The 14,189-nt window shown below is 39.5% G+C and overlaps 1 protein-coding gene across 1 annotated transcript in view; it reads left to right on the top strand.

Annotated features, from left to right (window-relative positions):
- The window catches only part of CFH (complement factor H), a 37,359-nt gene that overhangs the window by 8,076 nt on the left and 15,094 nt on the right, over positions 1–14,189 (top strand). Inside the window, exons 5-12 of the mRNA XM_032192466.1 lie at positions 445–639; positions 3,909–4,079; positions 6,878–7,057; positions 8,577–8,768; positions 10,038–10,214; positions 11,186–11,362; positions 12,464–12,643; positions 13,843–14,016. Of these exons, the coding sequence (XP_032048357.1) occupies positions 445–639; positions 3,909–4,079; positions 6,878–7,057; positions 8,577–8,768; positions 10,038–10,214; positions 11,186–11,362; positions 12,464–12,643; positions 13,843–14,016 (1,446 nt within the window). The remainder of the gene's footprint in view (positions 1–444; positions 640–3,908; positions 4,080–6,877; positions 7,058–8,576; positions 8,769–10,037; positions 10,215–11,185; positions 11,363–12,463; positions 12,644–13,842; positions 14,017–14,189) is intronic.

The raw sequence follows: 14,189 nt of genomic DNA on the forward strand, positions 1-14,189 counted from the left end.
TATTTTTTTTTTATTTATTAAGATTTCCTAATAGCTGTTCTCGGGTATTCCACGTTCAATTGACTGAATTTTGAGTGTCCTCAATTTTAGGCATACAGCTTGTTCCCTGCACAATGCAGAGCAATGTTTTCCAACTTTTTTTTTTTTTTTTTTTTTTTTTTTTTTTTTTTTTTTTTGTGTGTCACATCAATAAGATACTGCAGTTTCAAAGTCCTTATGTAATTTTCCTTTCATGCCTGAGGAGTTTTCATTAGGTTGAAATGTCTGTTATAAATGGCATCAGAATACCTAGCAAGTTTATATATATTTTAAAATGGTTAAGGTAATTTCAGTGGTTTATCTGTATTGTAACTTTTGTGCATCAATATATTTCAGAGAATAGCCATCAAAATAGCTATCTTTTTGCTTTTGTTTTGTTTTGCTTTACTTTATTTTGTTTTCCAGTGGCAAAATGCTTACCTGTAAAAGCACCAGAAAATGGAAGAATAGTTATGACTGGTGCATTTGAGCTAAACCAAGAATATTCCTTTGGCCAGGTTGTAGAGTTTGAATGTAATAAAAAATACAGGCTTGTTGGATCTAAAGAAATACATTGCTCTTCTGATGGAAGATGGGATAGCGATGTACCTCAGTGCCAAGGTAAACGGAACACTATTATCTGCAATAAGCTTTATTCTCACATACTTCTAGGGACTGGTTACCACCTAGGAAACTACAAAGCTTTCACTTTATTGCACAGCAATTAAGCATAGCTTGTCTGTGAACAATGTCTATTACATATTTGCAAAAGTAGGATTAGAAAGAGAAATCAGAGAATATTGTATGATAACATAGTCAAAATGGACCACCTGTTTGTTCTGCATTTTAACTACAAGCTAAATGGTTTGCCAGGCTGCACTCAATTCTTTGAAACTAGATTCAGTACCTACATAAGAGTCAATCACTTCAGTGTTTATTTAACCAGAGTAATGATATATTATTTTGAATCTATATGAACCTAGTTTAAAAAATAAGTATGATTCTAATTCATTCATGTTTGTAAGCTACATAAAATGCAAAGAAATCATGATGGATTTTTCTTTCTTCAAACTACTTACTGTGTTTTGACAAGTTAGAAGGTTAAATCATGTTCAGTTTCTACAGAATCACAGAATAGGTGAGGTCCCTCAAAATGGAGTCAGCTAGGGCAAATTTCCCAGGATCATGTCCAGTAGGCTTTTGAACATCCACAAGGATGAAGACTTCACAGCGTCTCTGGGCAACCCAGTCCATTGTTTGACCACCCTCAAGTAAAAATTATTTTCCTATTTTAAGTGGTATTTTCTGTACCTCTGTGTGCCTGTGGCTTCTCATCTTGTCACTTCCTGCCAGTGAGAAGGCATGGTTCCATCATCTTTTCTTCCACGTCACCAATTACAGTCAGAAATTTATATAGAATAGAGTAGAATAGTTTAGTTGGAAGGGACCTACAAGGATCATCACGTCTAACTGCCTGTCCACTTCAGGGCTAAACAAAAGTTTAAGCATATTTTTAAGGGCATCATCCAAATGCACCTTTCCCATCGATGTCCAAGAGGCATCAACCACTCACTAGGAAGTCTGTTCTGGTGTTTGACTGCTCTCACAGTAAAGAAGTTTTTCGTAATGTCCAGTCTGAACCTCCCCAGCACAGCTTTGTGCATTCCCATGCAATTAATAAGATCCCCAAAAAACCTTCTCTTCTGTAGACTCCCTAAACCTCTCTTTATCTGTCAGTTCCCTTAATTATCTTTGTGACTTTCACTAGACCTGCTCCAAAATGTCCATCTCTTTCTTGTTTTCGGGAGCTCAGACCTGGACGTAGTGCTCCAGATGTGGTCTTACCAGTGCTGAGTAGAGAGCAAAGACCACATCTTTGGACCTGCTGAGAATGCTTGTCTAAATCCAGCCCAGGATGCTGGCTCCTGTTCAACTTGTTGTCCTCTAGGACTGTGAAGTCTTTTTCTATGAAGCTGCTTTTCAGTCAGTTGACTCCCAGCCTGTCATGGTGAATGGTGTTATTCCTCCCATTTTCCAAATTTGAATTGTATGCGATTGGCTTGTCAGTACATAATGAACCACAGGAAGTAACAATCTCTGTCAAATATTTGGTCCAACAAGTTTCTTAGATTATTTATATGTTATCTCATATGAAAGTATATGTTCGTAAGACCAGGTGTGTTTGCTAGGATGTCAGATACATGTATGGTCTGTTCACAATGTCAGAGTTAAATTTTGCCACTTTGAAACACCCATTTATTTCAATTTGAACAACATAAATGGTATTAAACGCAAGTCCTTGCACCATTCGTAGAATATAGTGAATTTTATTAAACAAAGACATCTATGATGAAATATATTTCAGGGTAAGTATAAAATACATCCAGCAGACGAATCCAGGATAACCTTTTGGTGTCCTTATCTATAGCCTAGGAAACAAAGCCATAAATATTATCTCACTTCAGGAATTCAGATTTTGGAAACTGCAAGATCTCAGTAGTTTTACTGGTTTGTCAAGGAGCTGGAGATGCTGGGGTTCTTTTATAGATAGCTAAGTATTCTAATGTCAATTTGCCAGATTGTTTATTGCTTTTTTTTTCTGTTGATTCTATAATTTTACTAATCATCTACTGAACATGAGAGAGCTTCAAGCTTTCCTTACAAGAAAATGAAATTATCTGAAAAATGAAAAAATCTTAAATTTCAGCTAGCCTAGTTGCTTATTTTAGAATGTCCCATACTGTATCTGCTCAAGGGTAGGAAGGCTCTGAAGGAGGATCTGGATAGGCTGGACCAATGGGCTGAGGTCAACTGTATGAAGTTCAACAAGGCCAAGTGCTGGGTCCTGTACCTGGGGCACAATAACCCCAAGCAGAGATGCAGGCTGGGAGATGAGTGGTTGGAGAGCTGCCAGGCAGACAAGGACCTGGGAGTATTGGTTAATAGTCAGCTGAATATGAGCCAGCAGCGTGCGCAGGTGGCCAAGAAGGCCAACAGCATCCTGGCTTGTATAAGAAGCAGTGTGGCCAGCAGGTCTAGGGAAGTGATTGTCCCCCTATACTCAGCTCTGGTGAGGCCGCACCTCGAGTACTGTGTTCAGTTTTGGGCCCCTTGCTACGAGAAGGACATCAAGGTGCTCGAGCGAGTCCAGAGAAGGGCGACGAAGCTGGTGAGGGGCCTGGAGAACAAGTCTTATGAGGAGCAGCTGAAGGAGCTGGGCTTGTTCAGCCTGGAGAAGAGGAGGCTCAGGGGCGACCTTATCGCTCTTTATACGTACATTAAAGGAGGCTGTAGTGAGGTAGGAGTTGGTCTATTCTCCCACATGCATGGTGACAGGACGAGGGGGAACAGGCTAAAGTTGCGCCAGGGGTGTTTTAGGTTGAATATTAGGAAGCCCTCTTTACTGAAAGGGTTGTGAGGCATTGGAACAGGCTGTCCAGGGAAGTGGTGGAGTCACCATCCCTGGAGGTCTTTAAAAGACATTTAGATGTTGAACTTAGTGATATGGTTTAGTGGAGGACTTGTTAGTGTTAGGTCTGAGGTTGGACTCGATGATCTTGAGGTCTCTTCCAACCTAGACAATTCTGCGATTCTGTATATACTGATTCTGAAAGCCATTAAAAACAAAGCATAGCCCTGAAAGCTGTCTTTTGACTCAGTTTCCTACTGTAGCTGTACTACACTGTACTTTCTACTTGGCACCTACAATTGGGTCATTGAAGAGATCTCAAATAAGTTCCAAATGGTTTCCAAATGAAAGCATTTATGAGGACAAAATTTCTGTGAAGTTACGTGGAAAATATACGTGTATATATATATTCCAATAAAGATTTATTTTTGGCAAATAAAAGTTGATAAACATATATGCGTTTTGTCTTTCTCAACTTCAGATATTATCTGTAATGTACCAGCAATTCCTCATGGATTTGTGCGTAACTCAAAGTCATCTTACAAGGAGTCTGAACAACTACACTTTGGTTGTGAAGAAGGATACACATTTGGTGAAAGAGCAGATGCACTATGTACTGAATCTGGATGGCATCCTACCCCCTACTGCATTGGTCTGCCTTTTCCTAAAGTTATTTTGGGCACTGGTTGTATTTGGAAGTAATTTCAGTATTATCATAATGATTATCATTAGTTTATTGATTTTTAAAAAAAATAATCATCCACATCTTGCCAATACACCATGAAAATCGTGACAAAACAACTGAATATGATTTTTCCATGAGAGGCCATAGCAAAAAATGGTTAGTTCAGCCTTTCTTGAGTATATACTCAAGCATATACTTGAGTATAGTTGGATGGGCCTATGAAGATAGAATTGCTCACATATACTGCATAAATGAGATGGATGATGAAATACTTTAGCATTAGAAGCTGCTTAATTTTATCCTGTGCCTTTTTTATTCTGTGACTCTGAATTAGTGGGGATAACATAGCAAAAATACTCTTGGTTTATAAATAATTCTTAATTTGCATAGGAAGGATAAAGTTGAATCTCTTTATCTTCTACAAAATACAGTGAAAATGCTTTAGTGAAGGGATGGAAAAAAAAGTCAGACATTAAAAAGATTATTGAAGCAAGCAGAAAAAACACTAATACTGGAGAAATTAAAACTATAGAAAGAATCTGAAATTTTTAATGGCACAGAAAAATTAACATTTGAAACCAACTTAGAGAAGTGATATGGTTTCTGAAGTCCTGTTGTCTTCAAATCAAGACATGATACTTTTTTAAGTGAAATTCAAGTATACTGTTTTTAACTTGAATATAACTGGTGAAAGTCAGTGGCTGTTCTGAAAATAAAAAGAGGGGATTAAATACCGGATACCCTATGAATTGCAGCAGTATGGATAAAACTGGCTCTCAGCTTGATGACCTACTTGCTTATGAATCACAAGCAGCTCTTTGAGGTGGAGCTACAAATGTATGTATCTTCAAGTCTTCCACGTTCAGTAGCTGAGATGCTGTGGCACCGTAGCCACCACTCTGCTACTTGTAATTTTAAGAGAGTAAAATGCCACTCAGCATCTCACCCTGTATGACCCTGTGAAACAACAGAAGGCTTGAAGACAATAGAATAGTAGGTTTTCGTGACCTACTGAACTCATTTCTGCATTTTTCTTGAGTGTTCCTGAGTCTTACCATAGTTTGAGTAGACTGAGCACCTGTTTGCTCATTGTTACATTAGCTTTTGAAATTTCTGAGCTACTAGTTCTGAGAAACTAGTTCCAATGAAAGAGGAACAATTCAAAAATGATCTCTGTTTCACTGATAGACCTTCAGTAAGAAATTGTTAGTGTTCTGTGCACCTTTTTAAAAAAATGAGTGGAAATTACAAAAAGTACCTTTCAAAATACCTTTCAAATTTAAATCCTCACTTAAGGTTGAGAAATAGTAAGACAGGGTTGTAGGGAGAACAGTCTGAAGTGGTTATGGCCGTTTCCATAGGAATAAGAGCAAATTTGAAGTAGTCCAGTCTCAGAAGGGTAAGTTGTCCATTGATGGCCACGAGTGTCTAGGCTGAAAAATACAGTGGAATTGTAGTGTTGCAATATACACAAAGCTAGCTGAAATGTGCTCTCTACACAGACATTATGCCAAGAATTAGGTACAATATGTCTGACATTCACTAACCTAAAGAACCAATCTGGCCCTGAAGTGATGTATAATCAGAGACTAAAGTAACATGGTTTGCGTGAATCCTGCCGCTGTCCATGACTCTTAGCCTACGATGAAGACAGCAGTTTGTTTACTATTACCGGAACTGTAATTGTGCAACCACATTATTCATGATGTTCAGAGTTCCCATCAGAAATTGTCTAAGGATCTCTACAAATACATACATTTACAGTGATGAAACTCCCTTATGCTTTCTAACTCCCAAACGCCGTCTGTGCAGTTCAGATGACAAATCCATGATTTCTGACGTCAGTCCTGTTGGACATCTGCACTCTGGGTCACAGATTTTGATTTAGTTTCACTCAGCTACAGTACTTAAAGACTTCCGTTAGAACTCCAAATCCCACAAACAGACATATGTGCATGATGTCCTAGCTGAAATAATTTGATATACATTTTGGAGAAATCTTTATACTGTATCAAATCATGTTCAAGAAATTGCCAAAGAACACTTGAAACTGGAAAAAAAAAATGTTTGCAAAAGGGCAGTGTTACAGGATGTTATGTGCCACCCACCTTCCTGGGACCTCTTCCAGAAAGACTCCTTTAGAAATAAAGAGTAGTCAGTCCTAGTGCCCACTCAGTCCTTGAACTTTCTGCTTCAAGATTAGTAATGATACTAATCAATATGCATTGCCTATGGTTTAGCAGCATACTGCTTTTGAGAAGTGACAAACAAAGCCTTCTTCCAGACATGGATATACTGGGCTCTGATACTTGGGCTGTATGCAATTATAAATCCTCTCCAAGGTCATTCTATAGTAGGAAAATATAAAATAATTTCTGTCCTCCTTCATTCCTGTAGCTTTATGCTACCATGAAGTTGTTCTAGATCTTATTTGACTTACCAGGAGCCTAGATGACTAAGCAGCACATGTATGCAGCTGATTCATCCACCTTCACTCCACAGGAGGACCAACTTGTGGTGACTGTATAATCATCCCCTCCCAGCCCGGAGTGTGTTGGTGTGATTTTCTGAATTGCAAGTGGAAAAAAAAAAAAAAAAAAAAAAGCTCCAGTTTATAAAGAATGTGTTTGCCTCACTCCCTAAGACATCTCTATTTGAAAGTTATTTTATGCAATTTTGGTCAATAGACTGTGAAGATAAAAACTTCTGCAATTAATATAAAGGCATTCTTCAAATTAGCACTGCATTTTTCTCTTTCCATTTAGAAATTCTATGCTCTCCTCCAAGAGTTCCCAATGGGATCTTTAGACCTCAAGAAAACAGCTACAGAGAAGGGGCTACGATCACAATAGACTGTAATCCTGGATATCATTTGAGAACACTGTCTGGCAAAAACACAGCTCAATGCACCAGCAGAGGCTGGGTGCCTGCTCCAGATTGTGTTGGTAAGTAGCTCTTGTGAGTGAAGGCACAATATACACGATTGTTATTTTGGAAAAATCTCAAGAGAAAAACCTCAGCACCATAGGAAATAAAAAATGCTTATTCATTGTGTTTCCTGGTGTTATAAAACTTAATGTGAATGGCTTAGAAAACAAACAGCTAAGAAGCAAAGGTATAATGTAAATGTACATTATGTTTATAAACATGGGCATTATCTGTTACTATATTTGTGAAATTATATAGTAAAGTCTGCAATAGTCAGCTCCCTGACAGGAAGGTTTGTGGTCCAACTGAGGAGTAGCATGCCAGTCAAGATAAGAGGACACAGTGAGTGTTGAAATATCCAAACCAATGCGTAGGTGATGGTTGGAAGGTGTGTTTCATCATGTTAACTAGAACTTTAGATTTTTGCTTGCAGTTTTGTGTTGATATGTTATGAACAATTGCAGCTTTATTATACTCTGTCAAATGGCAAAACAAAATACTCTTGATTGATTGGTAATGAGTTCTTTTTTGGCTTAAACTTCCATTAATTACAATTATAGTTTTTCCCATTATATGCAGTAGAAAAACAAAAGTCAGCAATTTCATTATTTATTGGTCTTTGATCTTTGATTACTGAAAATGAAAGAAAAACATACAAAACAGAAGGAGGTGAAAGAAACCCTGACAAAATCAGTCTTGTAAATGAACCTTTGGGTAAAATTATTTGATCTATCCAAGAAAAGTACATTGTTAACAAGTGGATTAAGCATTTATCTATTTGTAGATTCTGAAATTGAGGAATCTTTTGGAGACCACCTCTCTCATTATTAAATGGTCCGTTCAGTGGCTGATCCCTCCTCCCCATCCTCCTCACCCCCAGTATGTGGGCTTTGGTTCAGGGCACGTCAGGAGGAACCTAGCTGCCTTGGCCAAGCAGGACACCCTGGGTAATCTTTGAGTGACAGCTGCTGCTAAGCCTGACTTGTTCCTGAAAAGCGCTTTTGAGGAACTGAGAAAACAAAAGAAATATCACGTTTTAAAATGAAAAAGAGTAAAGCTAGAAAGAGCTTTTGGTGTAAGATCTCGGAAGTGACAAATAAAAATGGTGACAGCTGTTACAACAATTGCTAGACTCTGCACTTTAGTGTCTAGATCTGAGCTAGCTGCCTGGGTTCCCATCAGTGTCAGTATAGTACACTTAGCTGAGACCCTGTGAAGAAACTGTGTTATCTCGCCATAGAATTAATACTTACATTTGGTTGCATGAATCAGCCTCTAGTGTCCACCAAGAAGATGGACTGGATTTCTGTTGATTGCAATGAAAACAGGCAACCAGCATAGCTGTAGACATCGATTGAACACAGCCTAGTTGATCCTGCACTCCTTGAGATCTGCCAAAGTGTGCAGTTCTGATTCTGTCAGTTCCAGGAAACACTCAAATAATGAAGTGGTATCTGAATTAATATTTAGGACTTTGTGTGCTGAGCATTTTGCCATGCATGTGTTGATACTGGTGCTGTTAAATTCTATTTCAAGAGAAACCCTGTGACTACCCAGTGATAGAAAACGGCAAGATAAGTGAAAGAATGGCACACTCTTACTTTCCAATGAGGATTGGACAGTATGTTGATTACCACTGTCGTAATGGCTACTTAGCCCCAAATGGAGAAAGAGTCGTTCGAATATACTGTTCGAAAGGGGGCTGGAATCCAGAGCCAAAATGCCTCAGTAAGTGCACTTCTACTATATGCTCAATTTTGTTATGATTATTGATGATCTGTGCAGCAGAACTCGTGCTGGTGGAATGCAAGTAGCAGCAACGTACAGTTTGTTAAAGTATAACTGGTTGAGTTGAACCCTGGAACTTCACCCAGACTGTTATCCTGTCTGCAGAGCTCAGCCACTTGATAAGTGATACTCTGAAGTGAGCAAGGCTGAAATGATAAATCTGGTTTTGGGATGTTCTTTACTCCTGCACCTATCCCCGAGATTAAAAAAAATAAATAAAAAATAAGAGAAATAAGATTTAGGAAATGTTTTTCATCTCTGGCTTCTAGGTCCCATGCATGTATCTGCTTTCACCTGCACACGCAGCAAGACATTCCAAGAACATCTTCTCTGTGTAAATGTATTATTCCTGCAGTGGCTTGGGCACTTTGTCTAGAGGTTGCTGTCTGGGATTCACTGCCCAGTCTTTTTGGATAACGTTTGGGACTGGCCAGGTGGCACACTCTCACAATAAGCTGAGAGTGAGTATTGCTGCAGCAAGAGATCCAGATACACTGGCTTAATCTTTCAGCGATAGAAAATATTTAAATCAGTGAGCCGAGGCCTTCTCTCGTAACCCCCATCTTCAGTCAGATTACAGTTCCTACCTATCGATAGGACCTGAAAGATCAACAAAAGGTCGGTCTTTCTCCAGTTGCCCTGAGCGTAGTGGAGGTCAGTGCAGGGGAGAAGTGGAGTCCCACCCAGAGGAAAGGAGCAGTTACTCCAATAATGGAGCCACAGCATTCCTTCATCCATCCGTAGGGCCAGCATGCTTAGCAGTTGGTAAAATCTCTACAGCTGGTTTGAGACGCGTTTGCATAGAGATGGTAAAATCTCCTGAGGGGAAATGCCAAAAATCGTCTCAGCACAGGCATCAACATATGAGAGACTCAGCAGACCGTACTAGAGCTAGTGCTCATGACACTAGATGCAATGCAGTTAGCCAGCCTTGCTTATGAACTATGGTAAGGACTAATGTTTACCAGATCACTTCTTACTGCATTACGGGGTCATTTGAACTCCCGTTCCTGTGATACGTTAACCTCAGGGCAGTGAAGGAAAGCATACTTTAATTCAGATTTGAGCATGGACGTCTTTGGGGAATAGAATGATAAAGAAAGGTGCTAGGAGGCCCCTTTTTTGGTAACGGTCTTCCTAAGCATTATTGTACCTGAGTTTTAGCTGTTCAGATTACTGTGGTTAAATGTACTTACCTTTCTTCTTTAGAAACATGCTCTGTAACACACCTGGAAAATGGTTATTTCAGATATAATCGTTATATTTACACGGAAGGTGAAAGAAGTCAATATGTCTGCAACCAAGACTATCATACTGAAAGTGAAGGTGGTGAAGTTACATGCACAAAGAATGGCTGGTCACCTTTCCCAAGATGTATCCGTAAGAGTGAGTGTGCTTACATTTTGTCACAATTTCTAGCTAAAAAACAATAAATCCATCGTCACATCACCCGCATTAATCCATCACTGCTGCTTGGGGTAACTCTAAGTCTAGGTGCTTTACATGTGAAACACAGTGCCATGATTCCCTCAGCTGTCTCATGCAGCTCTTGAGTCCCTGTGTGCTACTGAGGTCAGTAGCTATAAAAACATGCAGAATGATGCCCTGTAAAATGGCCACACCAGGCTCATTCAGTTCTCCTGGACTGTAAGCTCTAGGGTGGGAGTCAGACCCTCTTGGTCTTTGGTAGTGAAATTTTCTATAACCCAGCAGTACAGTAATGTAATAAATAGTAATCACTCCCTTTGAACAGCCTGTAATTTCTTCTCTCCTTAGAGCCTCCATGAAGGAGCAAGGAACAGGAAGGTTCTCTCTCCTAATGCCCTTTCCAGCTTTTGAACCTGACTTGCAGCAAGCCTAAAATTGCTATGATGTCACACCTAAACTTTAGATAACTTTATATAATGACTAGATACTTTATATAACAATTTTATATGGAAAAAAAGTAATTCAAACTAACCTCCTTATTTTAGACTGTCAAAACATTTTTTAATGAAACAATTCCAGCATGAAAGTGACACCTACCATAGAATGTTTTGGACAGCCACTTGCTGATATTTTCACATAGCTATGAGCAAGCAAAACAAAATTTGATAATTCTTAGTATTAGCCAATAGTGAGCATCATGACTGTAAATACAAAAAATATATATATATAAATACCAGTTAGTAACACTGAGTTTCGACTTTTCACATTCTGGTTGTACCTGAGGAAGGGAGCTTAACACAGAAGCAGAAAATAATGTGCTCTTAAAATTGTTCTCAATCCTTTTGCTGTTTTCATTTGTCCTCCATCTTCTGGGTATCATAAGTATGTAGTTTAGCGGCATTTTACTGGAAAGGAATTTTGTCTTTCAGAAACATGCAAGAATATTGTGCTGGATAATGCTTCTTTCCTCTCGGCAAGGGGTACGTTTGGCTTACAGGCAAAAGTCACCTATACGTGTCATGATGGCTTTGTAACTCCAGAAGGAAAAGACAGAGGAGAGACATGGTGTCAAGAGAATGGCTGGACTCCAACTCCAAAGTGCATCAGTGAGTAGTACAACTTCAGAGCTCCCTGTTGCAACCACTAGTACAAACAAGATGCCCTATGTACTCTGATTTTCTTCATCTATATTGGTAGAGGTTTCTTACAGAGCAGAGGGAGAGTCAAACAGAGGACTGAGCCTCCAGAGATGAACTTTTCTGGGGCTCCAAGAATGAAAGACAGAAAGCAAAATTGAAGCGAGTATGCAGGGAAAATATCTTCTGTCTTCTAGGTGAGCTATTTTTTTTTGAACCTCAGTGTTATGAAGTAGATGATCACTGCCCTCTCCAGTGATTTTAGGTGATACAATGTGCATATACCCAATCTTACTCCCAGTTTCTCCAATATTTTTGATAAGAGGGTGAGAACCTTTCACACTTGTGAAGGACAATTTATGAAGAAATGCCTGTGAGCCAAAGAATTATGTCAATAACTTTCTTTAAAAGTGACCAAATAAGAAACGTGATTCATTATTTGGAAAGATGTTATGACTGTGCATAGAAGATTAGGCTGTGCTTTCTGCCCTGGGGCTAGAAAGCACATTTTTGAAAAAGACCAGAGTGTTCTTTTCTGAGAAATACTTCCATACTGTTGTTGCCTTTCTCCTGTTAGAAGTCCTTTCCTCTCCTGTACGGGGGTATAGGACACTAAAAGAGGAAATTGGATCTTCCAGTGTTATAAGGCCAAGGTCTGTAATACTGACCAACATTAGCTAGCACTTTCTCCTGTCCTTTTGGTTCAGACTGAATTTACACAGATGTTTTTTTCTGATCAGCTCACAAAAGGCCACGGGGAACAGGAGTACAAACGGTGTGATATGACATTTATAATAAAAATAAATAGTGGAAGGAAAGGAACTGAATCCAATGAATTTGTGCCAGATTCTACTCCTCCTTCTTTCTAGAATGCAGAATGCAATAGATACTACGTGAATGTATTACATATAATATTCTAAATTCATATGCTGGCAATGCAGAATTTTTAATGTTTTAAATATCCTGAATTGTCCACTAACCTAGCACACACTAAAGTACCTACAGCAATGATGTTTCCAACAGGCAATGTTTCTGGATTGCAAAATGCTCTAACATTATTTTATTCTACAGGATCATGTAGAAAACCTGATGTTCACATTTTGGATGACCATGTAGATAAAAGCGTGTTCCTTCCTGGAGATACAATTGCATATTCATGTTCAGAGGGATTTCAAACTGCAGATAATATGGCAACTGGTACTACAAGTTGTGAAATAAATGGTGAATGGAAACCAGCACCCAGGTGTCTTGGTAAATATTTTTCTGCTTGCTGACCAGTGTAACTGTATGAACTTTGTGAAGCTTTATTCTTTCATTTGGTTTTGTTCTAATCAGTGCTAAGTGATGATAAGAGCATGACTGCCTCCTCTACCTGTTCTGGCCCAGAATCGCTCCTGCCTGGCTGCTGGAATCCAGCCCAGTGCCACAGGGATCTGGGACCTCTGCTAAGGCCAAGGGATGCAGCTGCCACTTTCCCCTTTGCAGGTTCAACCAGTAACAAAGCTGAGCACATATCCAAGACTCACAGACACAGGACACTGACACAGCCACATGAATTGCCACAGGCAAGGCTTGCGCTCAACAACACGTGCATACGGCACTCAGATAAAACATAAATATGGACAGCTACGTCCCCTTCCTCCTCTTCAGCTGGTAAAGATAGAGTTTCACTAGTCCAGGTGCACACACAGCACTTTCTAGGTTCACAGGCACATGCATTCATGGAGCCCTCAAGGCCTTTGCTTGCCTCACTCACACCAGTGTCCACCCCGTAGCTGTTTTTTGGGACATACTGTTCCCACTCCAGTGGCTGGAAGGTAAAGTCCCCCACAGGCTCCAGTAGCTGCACTGGAACCCCACCTACTTAACTGGCACCATTTTTTTTTACTCACACACATACAGTAGTTCTCACCAGTAGCTAGCACCTAAACCTTGCTACACGTAGGGGGATAGAGAGTGACATTACACAGTGAGAGAGTTAAGAACAGATTTAATAAAATGCAGATGATAGGACAGACTGCAGTGATCAGGTGCAGGGCTCAGCCAGGCAAGCATACTGACTGGCACAGTGTTACATGACTGGTCCCTTTTATCTCTTTCCTGCCTATCCCGATCTTTGTTCTCCTTAGCTCACTTGCCCCTCCATGTCCCCTCATGGGTTTGTATGGTTGTGTCAATTCCCACACTGTTTCCCTTCCAGGTTCTCCCTGGTTTAGTCTTAGTTGCAAAGACTAGATTGATTATCTTGAAAGTGGTGCCTGTAGTTTTTTGATAGCTAACCAATTAGTGTGACTGGGAAGTTTGTTTCTTGTCATTGCCTCCATGTTGTTTTTTTTTCAGGGCTGTGCGTCTGTGTATTTTGTTTTTTGGTTTCCCCTGTTTCCATTAGTAGTATCTCATGTACTTTTTGTAGGTCTTACAGTATATGTTAAAATATTTTGTCTTTGTAGAAATAGAATGTGAAATACCAATAGTGCCCAATGGATATATTTCTCCCAGGGAGGATAAATATAGCAATGGAGATGTTGTGAATTTTTTCTGTAAAAAAAAATACAAAAGAGTGGGACCTGCCTCTGCTCAGTGCTATTACTTTGGATGGTCTCCATCACCACCAACATGTAAAGGTAAATCTTTTGTTGACTTTATTGTGGGAGGAAATGTATGAAAATGCCTGGGTCCTGAAGACTTTTGTGGTCACCTTGTCTCTAAAAGGGCAGGTACTGGTCTACATGTGGTATTATTCTGCTATTTCTCGTGAAAGAGTCTGAGCAGTTGGATTTTCAATGATGTTCACTTT

Source organism: Aythya fuligula, chromosome 8 (genome assembly GCF_009819795.1).
Source record: "Aythya fuligula isolate bAytFul2 chromosome 8, bAytFul2.pri, whole genome shotgun sequence".
In the NCBI taxonomy this organism is placed as follows: Eukaryota; Metazoa; Chordata; class Aves; order Anseriformes; family Anatidae; genus Aythya; species Aythya fuligula.